At 39.6% G+C, this 26750-nt stretch overlaps 1 protein-coding gene across 2 annotated transcripts in view; it reads right to left on the reverse strand.

Annotated features, from left to right (window-relative positions):
- Positions 1-2857: 2857 nt before the first annotated feature.
- Positions 2858-26750, reverse strand: part of LOC117990448 (agrin-like) — a 58598-nt gene continuing 34705 nt past the window's right edge. Inside the window, exons 2-25 of one of the 2 annotated variants that reach the window (XM_034977890.2) lie at positions 22821-22903; positions 22137-22283; positions 21634-21824; positions 20878-21109; positions 20386-20526; positions 19507-19828; positions 16783-17072; positions 16203-16402; positions 15654-15837; positions 14869-15073; positions 14268-14461; positions 13684-13852; positions 13093-13243; positions 12476-12682; positions 11882-12068; positions 11206-11382; positions 10551-10613; positions 9778-9906; positions 9064-9204; positions 8481-8762; positions 8135-8272; positions 7378-7592; positions 6888-7019; positions 2858-6497 (exon numbers count right to left, since the gene is read on the reverse strand). In XM_034977890.2, the coding sequence (XP_034833781.1) occupies positions 6243-6497; positions 6888-7019; positions 7378-7592; positions 8135-8272; positions 8481-8762; positions 9064-9204; positions 9778-9906; positions 10551-10613; positions 11206-11382; positions 11882-12068; positions 12476-12682; positions 13093-13243; positions 13684-13852; positions 14268-14461; positions 14869-15073; positions 15654-15837; positions 16203-16402; positions 16783-17072; positions 19507-19828; positions 20386-20526; positions 20878-21109; positions 21634-21824; positions 22137-22283; positions 22821-22881 (4413 nt within the window). In that variant the 5' untranslated portion in view covers positions 22882-22903 and the 3' untranslated portion in view covers positions 2858-6242. The remainder of the gene's footprint in view (positions 6498-6887; positions 7020-7377; positions 7593-8134; positions 8273-8480; positions 8763-9063; positions 9205-9777; positions 9907-10550; positions 10614-11205; positions 11383-11881; positions 12069-12475; positions 12683-13092; positions 13244-13683; positions 13853-14267; positions 14462-14868; positions 15074-15653; positions 15838-16202; positions 16403-16782; positions 17073-19506; positions 19829-20385; positions 20527-20877; positions 21110-21633; positions 21825-22136; positions 22284-22820; positions 22904-26750) is intronic. The other variant, XM_034977891.2, reaches the window with a different exon arrangement.

Consider the following 26750-nt stretch of genomic DNA (forward strand, 5'->3'; position numbering starts at 1 on the left):
AAACGTCATCTCATATTTAGTTTTTTTTAAATGTAACGTAGAGTTAGACATAATTTCCGTTTTCACTCTATGAAGGTTACAGTGATCACGGGTAACTTTAGAAACATGTCAATGATAGGAACTAGAGTAGATCTTTTCTTTTGGGCATACAGTGCGACCGCTTAGAGCGAAATTAAATATTTTGGAACTAATGAATAGAGCATCCCTAAAATTATTAATATCAGTGCTGTCAAAGATAAAAAAATGTTTTGTGGATTTAGGTGAGAAAGAACAGTTCGAAGTTGAAAACAACTGACAAAATATTCAGTACACACGCCTAACATACAAAAGGAAGCTCAAGGATATACTAAGAAAAGGATATAATGGTAACTAGTACTTACCTTTCTATCCTTACCACAAAAATCTATAATCTGGTTTTAAAGTATTAAATTAAGCCTTATCTGATGTTAAGTAAAGTTAGGTTAAGAACAATAACGAATAATAATAACGAAACTTGTTGCAGAAACTTGTTAACGAAACTTGTTGCGGGAACTTATCGATGACACTTGTTGACGTGACTTGTTGCAGAAACTTAACTGTCGAAACTTGTTGTTGAAACTTGTTGAAGATACTTGTTGCGGAAACTTGTTGACAAAACTTGTTGTAGAAACTTGTTGTTGAAACATGTTGCAGAAACTTGTTGCAGCACCTTGTTGCGGAAACTTATTGATGAAATTTGTTGCCGAAACTTGTTGACGAAACTTATTGCCGCAACTTATTTGCTGAAACTTGGTGACGAAACTTGTTAATGAAATTTGTTGTTGAAACTTGTTGAATAAACGTGTTGTGCAAACTTGTTACTGGAACTTGTCGATGAAACTTGTTGCAGAAACTTATTGACGAAACTTGTTAAAGAAACTTGTTAATGAAAATTGTCGTTGAAAACTTATTGTTGAAACTTGTTGACGAAACTTATTGCTGAAACTTGTTGCAGAAACTCGTTGCAGAAACTTATTACGGAAACGAAAAAAGCTGACATGACAACACTACAAAATTATATCACTTTGGGTGTACTGCCAATGGTATGTCCTTAAATATTGAAAAATGTTTCCACATAAAATTTACCAAGAAGAAATCCGTTAGACCGTGTCTCTAAAATAAACAAGATTAGTCTTCAGGAAGTTTATAGTATGAGAGACCTTGGTGTTATTATAGACTCGGCTTTAAGTTTTCGTCCACATATCGAGCAAATAACATCTTAATCATCAAAGACTAGTCTTCGGACAAATGAAAATTTTCAAGGATCCCAGTTTATGTATACTCGTCTTCAATAGTATTGTCATAGCATCCCTGAATATTGCAGCACGGTATGGAGTTCTGGGTTATTAAGTTCATTCCGATAGAATAGAACGAATTCAAAAAGGTTCTCTATCTTACAATGACTTCAAATGTAATAAATTGTTTTCGTAAGCTTCGCACAATGAGATTGCTTAAAAACCGTGGAAATATTGCGGATGTCATTTTTCTGGAAATGCTAATTACTAGGGAGGTCATTATTTTAACTTACTTTGTAAGTTGTTACGATATCCATACAATTCACCAGTGCGTGTCAGTATAAAAGTTTTAGAATATTATGGAGTTGCAAACAATTTCATAGTTATCACAAGGTATATTTTAAATACAATTTTATTATTATTAAGATAAAAGTTCTCCAGTATTTTTAATACGTTAAAAAATATCAAATATCAATATTGTTTTGGTTGCAGTACACGGTGCTACCACAAGAACGAAAATGACGATCTCATTTACTTTTAACTCTTTTCGGTCGATCTATAGCTTTTGTGAGTCAACGGTACAGTACACGGCAGATAATAATGTACATCGACCTTTAGAAAGAGATAGCGATTTTGTAAAGCATTATCTCTGTCCATCTGTGTTGTCTTTGTTGAGACCGACAACACGTCACATAGGTATGAGTGACTGAGACAACGCTGTACAAAGCCAAAATCTCATTTTAAAGGTCGATGTACATACGAAGTAGTAATATGTATAAGTCTATGGATGTACATTACTTTCTGCCGCGTACTGTAAGTATTTTGAATTCGCCGCCATTTCTCACTTTCAGCTTTCAATAGACAGCGTAGTAGGTAGTAGGTACCATTGAGTAGTACTTCCCTTGAGTACTTCCAAATTCTTTGGCATAAAATTATTCATATTGCATCTTTGATTTTGAGGCGATTATAAAATTGGTCTGAACCAGAGTCCAGACCTAGCAGCTTCAAAAAAAAAATTATAATGATGCCTGCGATTTCGCGCATAAGTTTCAGTTTTTTAAAAATCTCGTGGGAACTCTTTGATTTTCCGGGATAAAAATAGCCTTTAGTATCATCTAGAGATCATCTATATATCCGTCTCCGGCATGCAGTGATGTGGTTATCTCTATCATAGCTCTATGCCGGCATGCAAGCTATCTCTGTACCAAATAGGAGATGATGCTCGCGATTCCTTTGGTGTGGATTTAGGTTTTTGTAATAAATTCCGTGAGAGTTCTCTTTAATTATCCGAGACAAAAGGTAGTCTAAGTAGTTATCTACCTACCTATATCCTTTTCCTAGCCAAGGCTGCAAGTTATCTCCGTGACTTTGGTAAAAATCTTGTAAAAGGTAGGGCTGTGAAAAACTTACAGGGAGACGCAGGCACACTTAACATTAAGTGTAATAAATATTATTAGTCTTTACTTATTATTATGGATTATAATCTAAAAAACAAAACATGAGATTAGGTCTTTAATTATTTATTTTACATAAACTTTATAAATAGGTAGGTATAGCTATTATAAATATAATATGTTGATATTAATAAAAAGTATATACATTGGTACTTATATTATTTTACTTTATTAGCACACTAAACAAAAATAAATTGTGAGGAAATACATAACAGGTTGGTGATAAAAACGATTAGTAAATTATAAAAATACATATATAGTAGGTATACGAAATATTGTAAAATTTACGCATTTAATTTAATTTTTAACACGTTATTTAAAGTAGGTTAGGTAGAATTAGTAATAGAAATTTCAGTTCCCGATTCCCGATGGAATAAATAAAATAAAATGGAGACTTATAGGGTTTACTGAAATTAAGAGACTAGATTAGTTCTGCACCGAGACCCCTCCTTTAGTGCAGAGTTACTTTACATTAAAGTTTATTAAACAGACACAAATTATGATAGCAGCGTAGCGTGATGGAAACTGCTCGAACGCGCGTGTATGGTGGGTATTAATAAAAATAACCTCAGCTCATAATCCATCTATACAGCGCTTAATTAACTTCAACTTTAGTTCTAAATATTAACTTCTTGAAACAATAATAAATTAAGTACAATCTTTTCTGCTTCGAATCAATAACCTACACTTTTTTGCCGCCATTTTCCCATGTGCCGCTACCTGTGTTTTCTTTTTTTTAATTCAACTCTAAGCAAAGGCAGTATCGCTAGCAGTATTATTTAAAACTAAAACAAGAAATTGGTAGGTAGCACATTAGAAGTCCATATACTTCAGTGTCCAGCAAACATCTGGATCTGGAGCAAAAAACGGCGTATTGGGGGAAAAAAGTTGGCGACAGGGGAAACAATAGGTAAGTATTCCATTTATGAAGCAATCGCGAGCATCCGCCATTCGCAACCAATCGATTAGTTGTTTGCCGGAATACTTATTTGCCGGATCACTTATATATATCAAATTATAAATTACACTAAAAGAGCGAGTCTCGACGAGAGGAACTAAAGGTGCGTATAGGCGTGCGTCGCTTAATTCGACGCACGCCCCTGCGCTTTCTTTTTTTTACAGCACTTAAAACTACTAAGGTTTATTTATACTAATTAGCTATTGAAAAGGTTATTATTATCGAGAATAATCTAAAACAATATTCTTAAATATTGATTTTAAACGAAGTCTATTACAGTCTAAGTACATTTTGCGTAAATATAAACATGATTGTGCACTAGAACGAATAAAATATAATATGTAAGTGTGTCTTCATTACTTAAAATAAAAGTTAAAATAAACAAAATTTAGGTGATAATTTTACCAAGGTATTAAATTCGTTCAAGGCCATATTGTGAGATTCCCTATTACTAAATATTTTATTTATTATAATGACAATAAAAATTAAATAAGTACATCACGAGTTGCTAGCCATTGGACCCTATTTTAAGTCTAAAAATAAGTTTGCGTTATGAACACGTTTGAAGTATCCGAAGTGAACGTGTCGTAGTATCCCGCAAATTGCTAATGGGCGTGGCCGACATTTTAGTGACGTCAGCACCAGACTGAAGTTTCGAGCTGATGGTATATTTTTATTTCGGCTGACGTCCAAATGACGTCATTTCGATATTAATGAGACATGGTTCCAGCGCAATAGCAATTTGCGGGACTTATACCTATTTTATTTACATGATCGTTTGTACAGACTGGGCCAACTGGCGGCCAGGTTGGCCAATTACTGGCAAAATATCAGCTTTCTAGGTCCAAGGGTTTGGGCTGGACGTTGAGTCAGTCAATGAGTGGTTCAGGACTTATCTTTTTAGGGAGTGCGAAAAAGAATTCAAAAATGGGCTCCCCTTCGGCAATGTTATGAAAAAATTGGTACTTGCTTCGCTCGCGCTTTTTCAATTATGAAGTTAACACACAACTCGCTAAGGTTGTAACAAAAATAAGATTGTAAGTAGTCTGTGGTAAACTATTGGGAACTATTCGTGTAATGTCAAGTGTACCTATGTTCTTAAAATAAGTAGGTACCTAGGTATTTTTAAAACAACGAAACCATTGGCGGAGTAATTAGTAAACTACCATTCGCATCACACATAGTTCCGTTTGCCATGGTTGGCCCAGACTGTACCTATTTGGGAAAATCCAAGCATGTAACATAGATTTTTTTATAGGATTACAACATTGTTGTAAACAGGACACTAGGTAGGTATGATGCAACAAAAGAAGCAAGTTTAATCTACGAGGTCCATAATCAGGACTCATCAGACCAAAGTACTTAGGAACTTAATATAATAATCCAGAATATAATACTCCCGCTTAAAATTGTATTTGGGTCTCATTTTAATTTATTACATATTCTAATCTTTTGCAAACACTAATAAATCTTAATTAAGTAAAAGCCTCTTTACGTACATAACACTTAGTGCCCATTTCACCAAGCTCGAGTGACGTTTGACCGAGGAATAAATTGGGCGTAATAATAGTTTTTCTATTGAAGACCTGCCAAAATATCAAATTTACTCTCGGATACTGCTCAGATAACACTTATTTTATGTTGGTGAAATCAGCCCTTATTGTGCTCACAGACGATCGACAGTTTGTCAACTCAGCAGTCGTCGCGCGTCGACCGCAACCGCCGACACGCGACGAGCACAATGCACATCAGTCGACCAATAGGCTAGTTGACACTTCCTGCGTTTTTAATAATTGTTATTGATATATTTCGTTTTCTTAAGCAAAATACTATAATAAATAATCATTTATTGGACGAAATTAGATATGAGTCAAGTAGCCTATTGCCGCTCGTCTGTAATGGTGCGCTTACGTGGGCAGTTTTGTAAGCAATTGTTGCTCAGCAACACGTATATGGAGCTATCTGGAGCAATTATTTCACATAACATTGTTCAAGTTTTCAGGTATTTCTGGTGGCACTAGGTAAGTTCCTTCATGTGGTGTCGTGACGTTATAATTGACTAAATTGCCTGGAAATGCGCAATGTCTATTCCTCGTGTAAGCGTACCTTTATTGCACGGAGAAGCGTACCTTAAGAACACTTACTCGTCAGAACTTTAACACATGCTTGTGCTTGTAATAAATAAATGGTGTTCATTCCATGAAAATTTTTGTTCGAAAAGTACCTAACTATATAAGTAGGTATGTAGGTACTTGCAAACCAGAAAATCCGAACAGGCTGCAATATTTTATCGCGTGACCTGTTCCGTAATATTGTTCATAATTTCTGACTCATAAGTGTGATTAAAACATTCTAATCAAGTTAGCGTTAACTGTGCGTTAATCTGTCACGACTTTTTTTAAAAAATTGCATTCTTTTTTGGCCCATACCGGCTAAAGGACAGATTTATAGAAGTCAACATTGACTTGAAAAGTTAGGAGCCTCTAAACGTCATTATCGAACCTGTGACGTCATCGTCACATTCCACATGTTACTTCCTCTTTAAGTATTCCTCATCTAATAATTGTATTGCTACCCTTACACTCTCGTGTGATCATCATTAGGTGGCACTGGTGGTGGAGGTGCGTGCAACACTCTCGCCAGTTCCGCTTTTTCATCAGCAGATAGCACGTATACGGGAGGAACTGCTGGAAGAAACCGCTCTGCTTTGTGAGGCTCCCGTTGTAACCTAGCCCGGTACAGCATCACTAGGACGCATAGAACGCTGATGATAAAGGCTGATGTTGCTGCTAGCACGATCAGAGCTGTGTGATAGGACGTTGCTGCGGATACCTATGAAATAAAATAATCGGTACTTAGATGACATTACATTTATTGCCGATATTTTTGTGTATAACTGCTAAAATATGTTAAGTAGATACTAAACAGAATGAGGGCAGTTTAGTGCCTCCTCACACCAAGGTTTCTCCAGCGCACGCGTTCGTTGAAGTTGGGTTTTCCGTATGAAATCCGTACGAACATAGCTTTCTTTAGTATGCCTTCCTACAGTTGTAACTTTACACTAGAAAGTATACGTAATGAACCTTTTAGAAATCTTCGACAGGTAGGTACCTACCTTATTCTTCTTTCTTTGTAAACATGTCTATAAAAATGCGTTTATAGAGCCTAATTCTAGAATCCATAGAAAGTAAAGATTGCCAAAAACATAAATAGCAAACTTACGGTGGATTCGCTCAGTATCTCCCTTTGCATGGTAGGCGTGGGAGCCACCAGTCGGTATTCGCTGCGGATTACATCTGCACCGATGACGCCTTCTTCAGATTTATTGGCGCCGGAAAGTTTTTCTTTTTTGACCTGTTCAACATAATCATTAATGAGTGTTTAATAGCTTTGACAGACTAGGACTAGACAGGACCAAACGACTACTACACGCGTCACTGTCGGAGGGACGGACATTTTAACCTGTCGCGAGTGTGTGCGACCCCATATAAAAATGAGTACGTACCTACGCGTAGGTACTTTTTGTCCGCTTTATATTTTTTCGTGCCTAGTGTGTTTGAACTCTGACGCAAGTTTTGTATTGGCTGTTCGGCGATGGAATGCAGCCAGTATTCTTGGCACCATGTCATGCCCGCAGGCAAGATTTGTACTGCAATTATCTTATTAGAGAAGGATAAGATGTCTTGACATTCTACCTATACGACATACATACCTGCGTTTCAAGATGGTAAACCAGATCTGCAGCTCTTGGACCAGGTAGTAAAGCCCGGAGTTTCACCACCTCACGATCTTTGCTCATAGTTACAGGAACTTGGGAACCCAAAGCGGAAAGCCGCGATGCAAGTAAAGCTTGGGCCTTATTTCCTACTGCCTCTTCAGCACCTATCAGTTCTAACTCAAGGAGAGCTGATTCTATTTGAGTGGCCTCTGCGAATAAATAAATTATGTTTAAAAAAGTATAGCCATGGTAAGTTCCTCTTCAACTAATCGTACAGCTTGTGCTAGAACTTATACAACAATAGGTGCAATTAGTGAGGTTTGAAGCACCGATCTTTCTGATTTTGGTTGAGCTATTGTCTAATTTCAATCATTCCATCAGGCTGTACATACACAGTCACCGCTGGACATAGGCCTTTTCCAAACTCCAAACACTGCTTCCTTCCTCATCCACACACTTGAGAGACCCAGAAAAAATACCCAACAATAGCTTGCTCCATAGAGCGCTGAGCGATTTTAATTTGTGGAGAGGCCAGCCATCCGTATCTACGTTTCCACTCCATTCGTCAATACCAGTAGGACACACTAATTGAAGACTCTAGTCTTAAGGCTTTGCGGTATCGGCGAAGCGAATGCTTAATCTCCAAAAATTCTTTGGAAGACGAAAAGCATTCGAGAATGAATTCAATAAAACAATATCGAGCCTTTTCTATTACAAGTTACGGTAGATCGCTTGGATGATAGAGACTTACCGCAAGGGTCAGTGCTATAGGTTTTGGTACCGGGTCGAGTCTGTCCTGCTGCATCCACACACCAACAACGGCCTCGACCGCATTGTCGTGGTGAGAATGATCCATCTGGTAAACATCTGGGTCGCCAACCTTCAGCACCTATACAAAGATCAGAATATTTGATATCAAAACGGCAGTATTATTGTAATGCCAGAATAATGATCGTGTGGTAAATTAAGCCCAAAAGAAACACAAAATATTTTAATAGGTATTTTTTAACTTCTTCCATCACTTCTCTTCACTTTGAGATTATACTTAATCCTACTCCAAATATTTTTGGTAGGTATAAAAAACGATCCAAAATTACCGTTATCAATTTCGTCTTGCATTAGCTGGCACTTGGTCTTGAAGCTAATTTTTTCTGCTACAACTTCGACTGGAGTTATATTTTTTCTCGTAGTTTCGGCTAACTTCGGTTCAACTACTTCTGAAAGCACTGAAGTGTCCTCGCTCGATGAAAGTTCCGTTGAAATCGGATCATCTCCCCCTCGATGTTCAGGTCCTAGCTCGATATTGTCGAAATCTTCATCTTCTTCGTCAAATTCGTCTTCTCTAAACGTCGTCATTTGTCTGATCAATTCTTCTAGTACTGTAAAAAATATATATTTATTTTAGTCAACTTCAGTAGCATGATTCAATTTCCTATATCAAAAATCAATATGTCTCATTAATTATTAAATAGAGGGCTTCCAAAATACGTAAAATCCACGTCCTTTATTAGTTTTATGTGTGATAACCATTTGAAATAATTATCGATAAACTAAAAAAGCACGTCAAATCATGGTGACGTCACATGCCGGTATTTCATAAAAACTTGCATACTAAGTGTGTGTTTTGACGTTTGATAAAAAGATACTGATTTGACTAGTTGTCAAATACAGGATTCTTACCTTCATCAGCTCTTGCTTTCTCATCGAGAGGGTCTCGTCGCACCCACTTACGTGCTTGTCTGAAATTGCACGTTGGTTTCGCACCTCGTACTAGAGATCCCTTTTGGGGTTCCCCCCGGGCGCTCACACACCAGCATACATCTGTAACATAGAACTTTAATTATATTTGAGTTTCTTCTTTTTCTTTTAGCAGCAGCTAAATTCCTCATAACAGGTATACAACTTATGGGTTGGGTTGGGACTATTAACTTCCAATATAATTTTGACCGTTTTGATATTATATTTTTTTTGTTGTTAACCGTTAGTGACTATAATTCCCATAATATTTGATGCCGCGAGATGTGGCAGTATCTTTTTGGATGGGATTTATTTAGCGTCCTTCTTTCGTTTCCCTAGATTGAGACTACGTTTTGGTGTTAAGCAGTGTAGGGCATTAGCAGATGATATGAGAATAGTTTGATCTCCTTCCATAGAACATATTACAGCTGTATACCTACTGTTTCAATGAGATGCCTCGTGACCGTGAAGTAGGGCACAAATTGCAGCAGAATGGTGACAGCTTGATGTATAAGTCGAACAAATCAACGTTGCTGTCACGTTCCCGCAACCCGCACCCCGCGAGGCCTACAAGCCATCTCAGTCCAGTAGAGAGCATTGTGCAGAATGATGATCTGGCTATGGATATAATAAACATATCTAAAATTTTACACTCACCAATATGCGACATGCATTGTACAGATTCCCAAGCGCCGCTGGCGTCACATTTAGGTATGAAAGTTCCTTTGCCATATTTCAGGGCGGCTGCTTCGTTCTTCTCTCGAAGTCTTTCACAAGGACTTAGCACTGTAGAGAAAGTATGCATATAAATTAAGTAAGTATATTAATTGAACGGCCAACGGGTGATGCTTATGATTTATATTAAATGCTCTACAAATCTGCTATCGCCTTCTAAAGGTCGATGTTCAATGTACATTACTTTCGGCCCCGTATTGTACCTACCTACCTTCAAATGACAATGTAGGTACCTAATTAAAAATTGTCTATATGACTTATGGAATTAATAATGAACATAGATAAAAAAATGAAATCTCCTGAATTTTGGCCATGGCAAATCTCAACAAGGTACGGGATGCAACACCACCCACTTTCCAAGTCCGGGCTTCCCGACCAGGGATTCGAACCTTAGCGACCGGCAGGTAAAAAAACACAAGGTAAAATCACTAGACCAACAAGGGAAATGAAATACATGACAATAAAAACACAACATCGTGCAGTTATCACTTGTGCAGTAAGTAATAAAAATTCATACAGATAAAAAGTGCATTTTGTCTTATATTACCGTACCTAGTAGGTAATTGGGCAATCAGATGTTCTGCAAAGTAAGCATGGTTGGTATCCCATAATATTATATTAGTTGCTAGCTAAATATAAAAAGTTACCAACAATAAAACATACGAATAAATTCACAAATCAAGTAAGTATCATGCCTTCTGAGCCGTTCATTTTCCTCCTGCTGTTCTGTTGCCTTAATTTCCGCTGCTCTTTTTTAACTGTTAAAAAGAATACAAATATATCTCTCATATTAGTATCTACCTACTCGTAAATACCTAATCGTAAAAGTTCAAGTATTCGTCTTCCTTGAACTTCTAACTGAAGTACTTCCTGGAAATAAGACAATATCTTAAACAGAAAGTGGCTGGAAATCATCATAAAATCAACTATGAGATGTTTGATACTCCACTTTACATCCACGTAAGTCCTTCATGAGTAATCATCATCTCATCTATTCAAACAAGCTACTATTCAAGCGAAACATTTTGCTATAATCCTCTAGAACCCGAATTTGTTTGCAATTGCACTGTGCAGAGTCTATACATTATACTTCAGTGTAGGTGTGAAAATACCTATATTCGATGAGTGTATGTGTAACGGTGTAACTGCAGGATCTGTGTGGTTTTGACTCATAACTGTTGTGTAGAATTATTGCGTAAGTACCTACTTACAGCCTAATTTTCACGTGTGTGACACATACCTACTATTTATTCGGTCATCGCGGATTAGAGGAAAAATTCTTAAGCTTCTTGTACGGCACATCAAGAATTTTTTTGTAGAAAATCAATGTTATAAAAGCCAAAACCTCACCTGGGCACACTGAGTTGCATTCCTCTTTGGTGCGGAAGTTGTTATGGTTTCCAGAGCAGCCATGGTATCTGAATCGCTCGCACCGATTGCGTTCGTGGTTGAAGTGCCAACGCGTTGTGTTCAAACCTTCTCCACTATCACAATCGCCTTCGTCTTTATTTTCAAAACAGACTGATCCTAAAAAAAGTTAAGGTGAATTTGGGGAAAATTCAAATCTCATAATCATGGCTATAGTTAATTCCTCTTTTAAAAAAATTTAACAGATGAAACAGTGAAAATATAAATTTACTTGGGTTGAAGAAGAGTTGAGATTTGAGAGGAGATTTATTATTTATTGATTTGCTGCTCCTTTGACTGCGATCTCACCTGGTAGTGACGATGCAGTTTACGGAAGCGAACTAATTTGAACGAGGTTTGCCATATGGTAATTTAATTAAACCCATGCCCCTAATCGTTTCTACGCGGCTTCGTACTGGAACACGTAATCGCTTGGCAGCACGGCTTTGCCGGCAGAGTGGTAACTAGCCACGACCGGTGACTCCCACCAGAAAAGACAGTTTAGAAATTATAAATTCTCAAATTATCCAAGAGTCCGAGAGTCCGACTCCGATGAATCCGGGACCTCCCATCCATTAGACAAAGTAGCTCACTACTGCACTAAGTCAATCATACTTACGTGGCTTAGGACAGCAGACTGAAGGCCTTGAATCATGAGGTGCAAATCGACAAGCATGTGTGTATGGGCAAGCGGCAGCATTGGGTCCGCAGAGTAGAGCTCCCGATCCATCAGGAGCTTGGAGTGGCTCTCCTTCAGGACATTGAGGGGATGGAGAGCAACGCGCCAGTGGTGGACAGGATTCTCCCTGAAAATTAAAACCACGTGGAAGATTGTACTATTTTTTAATCCCATAAGTGACAAAATCGTATGACGTCCTCAACTGAATTCTGTAACCATAAAAATGCCGTCAGTTTAGCAAGCAGTATTTCTTGTGACAGCTGGTGGAAAACATACCAAGAACATAATGCAATGACTGATGGTAGCATATTACAATATTTGTAGGTACAATCCACTACTCCATCATTCATTCATCACTCCTGGTGCAAAACCGATCGTCTATTAGACCATTCACTTGATACACTGCTTTGAATTTAATGTCAAAATTGATAATGTTTAATTTTATGAAGGAGAAAGAAAATGGCAAGATTGGAAGTCCTGAAAAATTTATTTTAGGATCATAATTTTATTTTCTAAAGTTTCATTTAAGGGTACCTCGCAGTCCAAAGGTACAAGTTCGCATGTCTCATCTTCTCTGCATTTAGCTTCGGCGCAAGGGTCTCTGCAAACACATGTAGGGCATCCTTTGTTGTCCAACAGTCGGCCGTGGGGGCATATCTCTTCTACATTGCATCCAGGGTCTGGGCAAATGGCTGGCGCGTCACAGTTTGGTGTAGAGTTTGTTGATCGAGTTCCTGGGACCTGTTAACAATTTTATATACGTCAATTATTATGCAATCTATTACTTTTTACTGCATTTAAAATTGCCATATTTTATTAGGACTCGTAAGTAACTGATGAATGCCCAGAATTCAGAATAGATACAGAAGTGTCAATAGAGCGCCAAATTGTCGTCGCACAGGTGAATAGTGGAATATTATAAAAACAGACGTATTTAAGAGCGTTGCAGTTTAATTTACGTAAGTATGCTGCTTTAGGTGCTAGAACAATTTGAAAGAATTATTTTTGTATTAGCGAGTTGCTACAAATTGACGAACTAATTTATCTGGACAAGACATCAAATACCATTTCTATTTAAGTTATTTTAAATTCTTTGGTTGAATAATATCCTAGAGTAGGTAAGTACCGACCAGAAAATGATGAACACTTACTTCATTGCCCGCGGAATCGACGCACCAGCACATCTTTTTGCTGGAGCCACGACATTGTACTTGAGCGTAAGTTCCATCCTCCCTGCAATCCGGCACCCATGTCCATATCGGGGGGTTGCCGCTCTCGGCTGCTGTGTGGACTGCTAGAGCTCTGTAAAAACGTAACATACATTTACATAATTTACTTGTAATGCTATAGCATTTGCCGGACACAAACAAACGGAGTATACAATCATATTGTGTCAAATCACGCTGCACCGCACGTCCCTAAAACCAATTTCACTCATTTTTCTCACGAACATTCAAATTTAGCAAGCAACTCCCATCGGCGGTGTTCCTATTAAACATTGATATGGGGTTATACAAGGATAAAAATAAATTCTTGAAAAGCCTGCAACGCATTGGTAGGTACCCTCTGGTGCAACAAAATATTATCTTAGGCGTCGGTATTGTTGCCTGCTCGTTTGCTCACTATTAATTTTTTTAAAATCTGCACGGGCCTAACAAAATTTTCTCATGCCACAGTCTTGAAAGTGGAATTAGGTAGGTATTTTCAGGCTGTTGGGGAAGATTTTATTTCTGAGAATTCACCTTCGTTGCTGGCAAGCAGTCTGATGCACCACGGAGGTGCAGGCGGTGCCGCAACCGGTCGCGCAACAGCGTTGTTCCGTGCCGCACTCTGCGTCCGATCGGCACGCCCATTCGCACGCACCCGTCCACGGTACTAGGTATGGGCACTGTCCTGCTTTACTCGGTAGACCTGATACAATACAAACATGTTTCACAACTATTGAATTTGGTAAAATATAGCAATAAAAATAGAAAATCAGTCAGGGTATAGAGATAAAGTATGCCATGGCCATATCATGGATATCAGCGAAAATAGAGTTAGCTTTCAGGATTTTTTTATCCATCTTTTAGTATAAGTAATCTAAATATAAAAAACACAAAAATGTTTCTATCCGTGTTCGTTATAGACATGGAAACCGTGCAACCTATGTGTTCCGAACCGATTTCATTAGAAAAGCAATAATGCGAAAATGGTTTAAGAGTTTTTCGGGGTTAAAATTATCCAAGGTATGTGTTAAATTCAGGGTGGAAGCTACTGTGTCCACTCAATTTTTTTAGCGTAGTAGCACAAACTTTGTTTCCGCTAGTCATAAATATATACGTACATGCAGGTACAGGAGGACAGTAGTCCGCGTCACAAGCAACGTCCACCAGGGCACAAGCACGCCCACTAGGACAGGTCACGCCGGCGCAAGGATCTCTGCACTTGCACGTTGGACACCGGCCAATACCGAGCTCGAACCCGTAGTCACATCCCATTCGGCACGTTAGATCCAGACATGACAGTTCAGAGCGCACCCTGAAAGTGAATTTACATAGTTAGAGACGGGAGTTAAATAGGTGACACACATTATAATACATGAAACAGTTGATACCCTCCTTGGTCCCTTTTGTTTTCAGTGGATCCTACGAGTATGTTCTCACTTTACTCCCACAGAGTCCCTAAAAGTCTCAGTGCAAAGAGCAAATTCATTATTATTAAGAGTGGGACACAGATAAACAGTTCTCACTTTACTCCCACAGAGTCTCTAAAAGTCTCAGTGCAAAGAGCAAATTAATTATTATTAAGAGTGGGACACGGATAAACAGTTTCCAGAAATGACTACTGCGATTGGTTTTGAGTGACGCTCATAAGACAATGGTAGTAGCCGTTTCAGCCACTTTAGTATTCCAAAACGACCAATTTAAAGTAAATCTTTTACTCACTTTTCACAATCAATAGCTGAAGAGTTGTTAGTCCTGGTATCTGGTATCTCTGTGCCAGAGGAATCGACGCACCAGCACCGTCCATTAGCACATTGCTGAGGAGTGAAAGAGCCATCGGGTTTGCACGTTGGGGCTGGAAGTGCCAACTTCATGCCATCGACTGTTCCTTCCATCTTCTCGTCGAAATCACGGAGGTACTCGCACACTGTAAAAATTCAAAACAGATAAAAACCTGGTGAGGTGTGAGTCGGACTCGCACACGAAGGGTTCCGTAACATCGTACACAGTAATGTACCACTATTATATAGTTTTTAATTTACATGGAATTTTGTTTTTTTTATTATAGCGGCAGTACAATTTAGATATATAAACATGTGAGAACTATATTACGATTTAGGAGGTACAGCCTGCTAACAGGCAAGCAATATGTATAGCGAAAACATCGTGAGGAAAAAGGAAAAGTGTCGCGCGTAGGCAGCGCGGCTGCAGCGTTGCGGCCGCTTGTATATCAATATAAATAAAATATGCGGCGGTTTTGTATATAAATAAAAACAGCGGCTTAAATAATGTTCTCAAAGGTGTGTGAAGTCTGTCAATCCGCACTTGGCCAGCGCGGTAGACAATGGCCAATCCCTTTTCATTCTGAGAGGAGACATGTGCTCAGAAGTGAGCGAGCGATGGGTTGATAATGATAATGATTTTAGTGTGGTGAGTACAGAGATCGGATTTTCTACAAAAACAAAACCATTGTTTGAACTTTACAAAATCTAAATCTAAAAACTTACTAGTAGGTAAATCATCAATCCGCTCGGTCTGCATACGCATCTTCGCGGTATCTACGCAAACTGGACCACATCTGCCAGTAGAACAACACACCAGGCCTTCGTCACAAATGCCTTCCGAGCAACTGATAGTTGAGTTCACGCTGCATACTGCCTCCGCTTCCGGACCGCAGGATTCGAAGTTGATCTTGAAGTATAACAGCACTTAAAACCATATTCAGCTTTCCAGCAGTAGCCGGAAACCAAAGAAAAAGCTAGTTATTGCCTAAACTAAAGGCATAAACTAGCTTTTTCTTGCGATTTAGGTACGAAAAATTGAGGGGAATTTGTCAAAATCCGAATGTCACCACCATTCTAAGAGGACAAAATTTAAAGTTTCTAGCTAGACCCATCGATCGGTTTGAGATGTAGGTAGGTAGGTACGTTGAAATTTCAATTAGTCAGTTTTTCAGATATGATGAGGTCACACTCTGAGATCAAGCAAAATTTCTCACACAAATCTAACACACAAAAGTAGTATATAGAGATGGATTTTATCCAAGAAATCCTTACCTCTAAAACCTCAGAGTCAGTAGAGTTGTCCATAAAGTTAGGATCTGGACAGCACACAGCGGCGCCATTTCGTCGTGCTGTTGTGCACACATGTCCGCTGGGACAGTCCTGGATGGTACCGCAAGCTATGACCGAACCTTCCTCGTCGGTTGCTGGGGCGCCTGCTTCACATGGATTGTCATAGGAGACTTTTGGTCGACCTGGGATCAAAGAAATTGAGTTTTTAGTGTGTTAATTTGAAGCCCTATCTACCGGCTTAGATCCTATACCTTAAAGTACTATTAAGTTGTCTGCGTTGCTCTGTTCTGCTCTGGTCGTTGGGTTGAGCAGGCTGCCAGTCAAACCTAACAACTTGCCAACTGTAGTTCCACAAAACAACTGTAGACCAGTTTAAAAGAAATACTTGCAGATAGGCAGATAAGCAAACGAGTAGAGTGTAGTTAGGTGATCCAGAACAGATATAAGGAAAGTTACACCTAAGGTATTTAGTAGGTATTCTAGTGCACATTTTGTAATTATTTTGTAGTTATATTGAACACATACTGGGATTGTGTTGAGATAAATTGAATTATGTACTTACACACAGGATATCCAGTGCACAGCTCGCCCGAACAATCAGCGTCACGCACTCGAACACATTCTTCCCCATCATCACAGGGGAAGCCAGCGCAAGGGTCATCACATTCGCAAGTTGGGCAGCCATCGCTGCCAGTCTTATAGCCATATTCACAGACCCCAGCGCACAGAGCTCTGGTGCAGGAGCTGAGACTGCGTCCACCGGATCTGGCAGGTCGAGGAGTTGGGGAACAGCGCACTGAATCTGATGGACCCATTGATCCCCGGAGTTTGTTGCCATCTGTATCTACGCACCTAAGTACAAAAAGCATTTTTTTAATTAAGTGGTTTGATTGGACAAACATGGCTTAGTTAGAGATTGTAATACAAGGAACATGTATGAAAGTGTTCAAAATACAAAGCAGTTTTCTGCCATTGCGTTCTGACATTGACGTACTCCGCTATGCGACGTGTTTCATGTAGTTACCTTATTGACGGAATCGCTTACGTCTTTTGGATCAATTTCGTAAAATGTAGACTAAACTAGCGGCACGCTATGATGGCCGGTTTGACGTTTGTCCGCTCATGAAGTTCCGTATTAATTGATAACGACTTTGAAGGAAATAATTGTATTACTTTATTGACGATAGTGATGTGCAGAGATTCATAAATTTTATCGAATGTAGTTTTAGGTTTAGGACTCAAAATTTATTTATTAAATTGATTTCTTAAATGTATACAAGTGTAGAAAAATCAGTTTGCACCATTTAAGGGGTGAATGTACTTGTGAATATGAACAATTTTCACTATGTGGACAAACCTCTGAAATCGCAAAAAAATATCAATAAATTTTTAAAAATGGAATCTAATACGATCGTCACATAGGATCGCTGGCTAGCACAACTACTACCTCCGGCAAACTCGCGTCAATGCTCAATGCAAAACAAAGCAGTTTCGAATTGACGTTGCTTCGAAAAGTATAAACTGTCAGTGCAATGCGATTGTGATATAGTTTTGACCTGGCTTTGGATTTCAAATATTGATACTGCATTACTGTTGACCCTTGCTCGTTAATTTGGACTCTGTTCAAGCCCTTTGTTGTGGATTTCGTCGATATGACCGAACGTACGCAGAGAACTGTTCTAAATAGTCAGACACGTGAGTTCCTAATACGCCTTCGTAACTATTTCGATCGTGAAGCTCAAAATGGAGGGCCAATTTTACCTATAACGTCAGTGGTTGAACGCGTAGCTGATGCGCTTAATATTGGACAACGAACTGTTAGACGGATAACTAAAAAAAAATATGGCGAGACTGGCACAGAAGAAAATAAACTTCACACACCAAAAAAGAGAAAACGAGCAAAACCAGTCGTAGGCATCGATAGCTTTGATGCCGATGCTATCCGAAGACATGTTTACGGCTACTATTTACAGAAGGAGTATCCAACAAGAAAAAAGTTGGTGCATTCACTGAAGGAAGCTGGATTATTCTTCGGTGGGGAAAGTTCTTTAACGAAGATTTTGAAGACCATTGGATTTCGATACAAAAAATGTAACAAACGCAAAATATTGATGGAAAGATTTGATATAGCGATGGCAAGGTATACTTTTTTACGGCAAGTGAAAGAAATCAAAAATTGGCAAAATGTTGTGTTCTTGGATGAAACATGGCTTAATGCTAACCATACTGTAGGCCGTTCTTGGAACGATGACACAGCAGCATCTACTTCCAAAGTTCCTGTAGGAAAAGGATCGCGACTTATAATTTGTCACGCCGGAACCATCAACGGGTTTGTCGAAGGTTCTCTCATGGCTTTTGCGTCAAAAACCACTGGAGACTATCATGAAGACATGAATGGAGAAAAGTTTACTGAATGGTTTACCTCAATGTTGTGTAGCCTCCCTGAACCATCTATTATAATTATGGACAACGCCCCATACCACTCGATGCAAATTGACAAGCCACCTGCCCAATCCCAAAAGAAAGCTGATATCGTCGCATGGCTTCGTAAAAATGGCGTAGATGCAAACATGAATATGTTAAAAGCGGAATTAGTACGTCTTTTAAAAGAAAACAAACCAACCAAGATCCGATACGTCATTGACGAAATAGCATTAGAACATGGGCACAGAGTTATACGGTTACCGCCTTACCATTGTGAGTATAATGCGATTGAGTTGGTGTGGGCTCAAATTAAGGGATATGCTGCAAGACACAATACAGAACCCCCATTTACCACAAAAAAAATGCTAAAATTATTAGAAGAAGCTTGTGAACATGTGACTAAAGGAGACTGGGAAAAGGTTGTGAATAGAACTGTTAAATTAATAAGGGAAGATTATGAAAGAGATGTGAAAATAGATAATATTATAGAAAACGAACATATAATTATTAATGTATGTGATGATAGCAGTGACGACAGTGAAAATAGTAGTATGGACGAATCTGATTAATTATGGCCTTTTGTGGCACCTTTTTCGGTATCTTTTGTATTCATATGTTTCTTGTGTGCATATAAAGTATGTATATTCATTTTCGTTCAAATATTCAGTTCGTTCAAATAAATTAAATAAACATATACATTTTTGTTTTATTAAACCTATTTAATCAGGTACAAAAACAAAACTTAATTGTTTTTTGTTCGAGAATAAATTGACATTCCACATCACTATTGTAATGTGTCAAACCGGCCATCATAGCGTGCCGCTAGTGTAGATGTAAAAAGGACAAGAAATGTAAAACTTACCAACAAACCAGCCCATTTCTCGAACATTGCTTCGAAACAAAGGAACCGTTAACACTACACTGTGGCACATACCCTCTACCCTCCCTTTCACTAACAACCAATAATTCTGCCAGCATCTTCTGCTGGGTACACATGGTAACATTATGGGGTAAGGTGCAGTGCTTGCCACATTCTCCGCCGTCACAGCATTTCTGCATCGAAGGGCATTCCAAGTCATGTGCACAAGGAGTGCCACAGTCAAGATCTGATGTTGATGGTTTTGGACAAGAACCAGCTTTCTGTAACTCTAAGGATGCGGGACAACACACCCCATAGTCGTTTCCTGAAAAAGAATAGGCACATTTTACTAAAGTAAAAGCCCCATAAGAGGAATTGGGACCACAAGAGCCATTAGAACAGCAAGAGGCGCATTTTTAATACTGACAATGTAAGTGATTTCGGGCCCAGCAGCAGTACAGCATCTTGTAACGTAAAAATGCGTAATCAGAGGTCAAGTCAAGATTTACATTAACCATAGCTTTTGCGGAAAGCAATTTGAGTGACTAGTTTGATTCCTTGAATCGATTCCTACAGAAAGAAGATATGTGTATAAGTCCCGCAAATTGCTATTGCGCTGGAACCATGTCTCATTAACATCGAAATGACGTCATTTTAACGTCAGCCGAAATAAAAATATATCATCAGCTCGAAACTTCAGTCTAGTGCTGACGTCACTAAAATAGCGGCCACGCGCTTTAGCAATTTGCGGGACTTATATCTACTCATCTTCGAATTTATTATATGCAGAACAATTCACAGTAATGATTTCATTATGCGTTTCCTTCGTAAGTACCAGGGCAAACAATGGACAATCGAACAATAAACACAGTCACACCTTACCTGACTCAACCAAACATCTATACAGTGGTGGACAGTTCGGCTTCCCTGGATCTGTGCCGCACAGGACAGGCCTGCTAGTTTCCGATATCAACAGTGGTTCTCCAACTGGGCAAATGTTTTGTAGACTACGTCCTCTTTTGCCTGAAATCAAATGAAAAGTTTATATTTGATTGATTGATAACAAATTATAGTTTGACTGCGCTCACAAGTCAAAATCATTCATCCAAGGTGTCCAAGAGTCAAGCCAATTTATGATGGAAGTATGTTGTTAGCCTTGAAAGGTTTATAAGCTCTGAAACACTAAATTGCGTGTAATGGACAGAACCACCAAATCTAAGGTTAATGACCAAGAAGAACCAGCAAGAAATGCCACAGCTAGCACTTGATCTTATCAGACCAAATATAACCGAAAAGGCACTTCCAACTTGGATAGACTTGGGTAGCTAATTAGGTAAATATTTTCTTCATGAAAAGTTAAATTGTATAACTTACAAGTTGGTACAGGCGGGCAAGGCGGCCTCAAACATGGAGTTTCCTCCAACTGGCAAGACAGTTGTCCGGGACAGGTAACGCTAGAGCAGGGGTCTCTGCACTTGCACAAAGGACAGCCACGGTTGTCCAGCTCGAAGCCCAGGGGACACAGCATTCGGCAAGTATGTGCTGCACATGGTGCTGAGTTTGTGCAGTTGACTAGACCTGCTGCAGGCGCTCTGGTTCCAGGCACCTGTGAAATATTATTTTTTACATAACCTCGTCTCTTCTCCTCCAAGGTACCTATAGTACGCGACAGGTTGAGATCGCAATCGGGGTAGGTATGAGGCGGGGGATACCCCGCACACCCGCATTTCACCCGCGCTATCCCGCACCGGGTTAGCGTGAAAGCTGTGCGGGTGTACGGGGTGTCCCCACCCCGATTGCCATCTCGACGTGTCGTGTACTATACTTAGGTAGTTGTTAATGTGAAAGAGGCGTAAAGGGCGTATTTTTTCAAGCTTAGGTATCTACATTGATCACTTCAGTGCCGATCTTTGTTAATGTCACCAACATTAATTTACTGCGTATCCGAAGTAGCCAACTTATGCATTCGCGTGTTCAATATCTAAACATGTGACGCGAATTTCTCGCATTCTTTTGACTCGGGTTTGAATGGTAGGTATATTCAATCCAATCTCTCAAATTTTAATCCGCTCCATCCATCCATCCGTGAACAGGTCAACCTTAAAGGTTTTCAAACAGAGCGTTATTTACCTCAAATCCTGCCGCGTCCACACACCAGCACGTGCTAACTATCTCGTTATCGCACTGGATTTCCTCAAACTCGCCATCAGTAACTTTGCACCTCGGTGATCGCAATGACCGCATCGTACGTCCGCTGCGAGTGTTTTCCGCTGCGAGGGCGCGTGATATCCGCTCTGACGACAGTTTTATGTTTTCACAACCTGTTGGGAAGAAAACAAAAAGATTTTCATTTGTCTTACTTTTTCAGGACATAAAAATAAGTAAGTAGTTTCAATAGTTCTAAATTGTTCAATTCACATTATCCCGAGCAATCAAAGAGTTCGTACACTACAGTCATGATTTTTAAAAACCTGAGTAAACTCACGAGGTCAATTCGCGGGCATTTATAGTCCGCAACAGGTTGAGATAGCAATCGGGGTATGAAGCTCGCCCGACCTGTCGCGTACTTCATTTCATGCCGACCACCAGTTTCTACTATCAAACTCAAAGCATACAATAGGCATAATCCTTACCAGTGTAAAGTGGTTCAACGCACGTCCTCCCACAAGAAGTGTTGCAGCAGATTTGCTCGCCGCAGTCGTCGTCTTCGTGACAAGGCGTCGCCCGCGGAGGACACGCTCCGTCTTCGGCGGGACATCGGCCTCTTAGCTCGGCGCTTGCTAAACAGATAAGCAGATAATACAGGTGATTGTAAGGAAGTTAATTAATGAATGCTACCTTGAAATTCGGAAGGTAGGTTCTTTTTAGGGGGTAAATAAGTATCAGATAAGAAAAGATTTTGTGAAAATTCACTCCTAAGGGGGTAAAATGGGGATCGAAAGTTCTTATTACGAACGTCCTAAGTGTTTTGAAGTTAAAGATATGAAAATCGGCATTTACTTATGTATTTTGGGTTCCGTACCTTAACTGAGACTGTACCTAAGTGAGGCTGGCGGGAAAATTTCTAATCTCATGAAAAACCAGAAATTTTACGCGGACGAAGTTATTGTTATTGATCACCTTTGCGGTTACTCTAGCGGTAGCAGATAGGTATAGTCACCGAGGAGCTCTGGGTATAGTAAGCGACAGGTCGAGATGGTAATCGCACAGACCCCGCCCTAACCCGATGCAGGCGAGCGCGGGTGTCGTGCGGGGTGTCCCCCCCGATTGCCATCTCAACCTGTCGCAGTCTATAGTCAGGCAATAGTTAGGCATACCTTCTTGTAAGAACAATAGGCTCGCGCAGAGCAGCGCCGCCCTCACCGCTCGCATCGCCATCGTAGCATTACACGATCTTCCTCTGCAACAACAAGAAAAAACAGTCAAGACCAGTTGTAGATGTTAATAAACGAGTTTCAGATCCAGATAATGTAAAACTTTGCGTAAAACATTACAATATAACTATGTATTAGTTGTACACTGAACAGATGTCAAGTGTCGTACTTACTCCTAGAATAATAAAGTAGAGGCTTTCAACATCTAGGGTCGTACTCCCTCTCCATTTCTTACCAGCCCAAAAAGGTAAAGAGTCTTTTGCTTTGTTCGATTTAAAACTTTAATTCTGATTTTCTAAAACGCAAAAGATATCGTCAGTTTTTAGTTCCGTTACGTATTTTTCAATACTTTACTCGCAAAGTGGCTTTATTTAACCGTTACAAAAATATTACCTATTATTAATAATAGTTATCGGTTTACAAAACTAGTGCGGTAATTTCTATTAGATATACGTAACACTTAGTGGAGGGTTCAGCCAACGCTGTGCTTTCCGGTGCGAGGTCGCTATTCTAGAACCTTAGGACCCCATCTACTTATCTGTTTTTCAAACTATATGCCCTGTCAGCAGTTCAGCTTCGTAACCCTTAGGGCTATGTCGGTTACTCCGATTCTCCTACGGATCTCCTGATTCCTGATTTGATCATGTAGAGAAACTCCAAGCATAGGTAGTATTATTTAAAAAAAAATCTTCTTACGGAACCAGGTGACGTATACGGCCTACGGCTCATGCTCAACACACATTAAAAGGAAAAAGTGTTGTCCGCATGTAACTTTCCAAAAACGGCTCTCTACATTTAAAATTCACCTCGGGTCTACAAACGTGAATCATTAAATATGATTGCCGGGTCTTCAGCCAAATGCAGCGGTCTCGAGGCCGTGTACTGCTGCGTAATTAGTAATTACACACATCTATTGGGCAATCGTATACCTACTATTATAGGCGTTGCATCAAAAGGTTAACGAATCGCATCTAAGGTACTTATAAACCCCACACTGACAGGCAACGCAGTTTTCCTCAACGAGTCACACGGCACACCGTGACACGATTGTGCGTGACTCTTTGGGAATCCCGCCTTCATAGGAGTTCCATAAAGTAGGTGAGCACTAATGATAACAACGGATTAGATATCATCATCTCAATCAATCGCGCTGGCCTACTACTGAGCACCCCGGTGGTCAAGACGTGGTAATTGACAGACTTCACACACCTTTGAGAAAATAATCAAGAACTCTCAGATAATCAAGAGAATCAGCCCCAATCACCTACTCTTTCTCAGACTTACATAGGATAAGATGTATTTTAGTCGACACGTCATGCATACTATCCATACTAATATTATAAATGCGAAAGTGTGTCTGTCTGTCTGCTACCTTTTCACGGCTCAACAGTTTAACCGATTTTGATGAAATTTGGTATAAAGTTAGCTTACATCCCGGGGAAACATAGGCTTATTTTTATACCGGAAAATTAAAGAGTTCCTACGGGATTTTGAAGGCCTAAAATCCACGCGGACGAAGTCTCGGGCATCATCTACTTAGTATGGAAATAATTGTCTTAAAGTAGGTACAGAGGATAAGCGACTTTGTGATTACTTTAGGGCTTGCCTTAGTTGCATGTATACATCATGCAGAATAGAATACCTACTAGTCGAGATGTCATTAGGGCTTTAGATGATTATGTTATCCAATCTAACTGATATCTGCTAAATTGCACCAGTGATTTCATTAATTATTAATTATACAGCGTAATTCGTAAGGTGTGCAACCTCGTGCCAATTTGATTTTGAAGACGGTTCACACCAGTTCACACTGCCGCTGCAACTTGCCCGCTACTAGCTATGATACTTCAGAATTCGCATAAGTAGGTACCTATACGGATTGGCAGACTTCGCACAGCTTTGAGAACATTGTGAAGAACTCTCAGGTGTGGAGGTTTCCTCACGATGTCCTCCTTCACTGTTTAAGCAAGTGATATTTAATAACTTAAAACGCATATACAGCTCTGAAAAGTTAGAGGTGCGTGCCCGGGATCGACCCTCGACCTCTGAATAGGAAGCGGATAATATAATGACGCATGTAATTCGTGTAGGTATCAAATTATAATGCACGCGCGTAGGTTTTACAATACAGTACGAGCATAATAAGATGCGTCCTTAATTTCAATTCGAGATTAATGTATTCCAATACATAATCACGGTTCTCGGAGTCACTGCATTGTTTGCTTATCGTTCATTATCAGAAGAGCTCGAATATTACGTAATGCTAAGTGGAGCATTGTCATCATGCTAATAGCGTCTGGCTTTCTCCTGTTTACGCCGGCTCCACAGTCCACACGTTGGCCCCAACGTTGACCCCGACACTGTTCGCTCAACGTGTGGATCGGGAAATTAGCATTGGCCCCAAAGCTAATTTCCCGATCCACACGTTGGGCAAAGTGTTGGGGCTAACCTGTGGAGCCGGCGTTATGTTAAAGAATTATCTCATACCACTTTGGACGACCTTCCGACCCTGGTGCAGTGATGAGAGGCTCCCATTCGATTCACGACAGGGTTACTCTAGGAATATTCCTCGTATGCTTATGAGTGAATTGCATTGGAATGCATGCGCTGGAATGCTGCGTGCTATAGTGAAAAGAAGAATCCAGGACGAATAGGATAGGCCAGAAGCAAAATAGCGCCTAAAGACAGCCATCTTTCAGACGAAATGCAGAGGTATTACCTGAAAGATAAAGTGAAGTAGAGGAGGAGGTTTCTAGTCCGTAGGCCGTTGGGCAGAAACCCCAATGGAGTCGGGCATGCCGTCGGAAACACCGAGGTATCCATGAGGATTTTCCTCCTCCCAAACAAAAAAAAAAAGGAGTACTCTAGGACACTGATGTGTTCACAAGAGATCTCGGAGCCTCCAAATATGCGTTGAGGTTGGCCACCGAGGGGGGTTTAGTAAGTAGAAATCCTAAATACCCCGATGTCTTTCACAGGACGTCTAATATCTTTAGAAGATTTCCCCTCGTAAACAAAAACAAGAGGTAAGTACTTTAGGAAATTTTAATTTCTAAATTATCTCTGTTCTGATGGGACTTATACCAGGGGAGTAAATTAGAGCTCATACTGATAAGACGTAGATATTTCGATTATTTTGTATTTAATAATTTGGAGAAGAATTTGTACAGAATTTCAGAGTGACTGAATCAGAGCCACTACAATCAATCATACCTGAGGAAGTTTGGGTTAAACTTTCTACAGCTTTTCAGTTTATAAATTCTGACTTTATAACTGCTTTCTTCTATAGATTTTCAGTTCGGACATCTAACTCTAAAATAAGTATAGTCAGTCTGCTTATTTCCGATTCGTTACTGCGATCTAGTGTCTAAGTATAAACTGATGAATAAGTTATCTGTAAGACTATGATGATAACTAAGTAGGTACTCATATTTCACTAATGCCTACACCTAACAAGTGACCCTTACTTTTAAACTTCAAAATTTCTTTTTTTAATTTATTCGTATATCGACAGTTATAAGAAAAAGATAGGAAGTGGATAGGGAATCACAGTTTATCTCTGTAAGAGATCTCTACCAGTAGCCCTTGGCAGTGGGAGAGTTTGTAAAGCAAGAAGAATTATTAGACTGCCTTAGAACTACTTAATAGAGTTGAAACCTCAAGTAAAGGCTTATTGCCGTTCTTGACTGTTGTAAACAGGCCGCAAAGGTTCTTTACGTGTTCGGAAACGCTTATGACGCAAGATTTTTAAGTGAGTGAACTCTACGTAGTGACGAGTTGAGGCACCTCGTGACGCAATAATGTTAGCGTGCCGAGTGAAAGGCGTGACGTGGCCGGCGTTATAATGCAACTTTCTTTCCAAATATTGGGAAG

Source organism: Maniola hyperantus, chromosome 18, assembly GCF_902806685.2.
Source record: "Maniola hyperantus chromosome 18, iAphHyp1.2, whole genome shotgun sequence".
In the NCBI taxonomy this organism is placed as follows: Eukaryota; Metazoa; Arthropoda; class Insecta; order Lepidoptera; family Nymphalidae; genus Maniola; species Maniola hyperantus.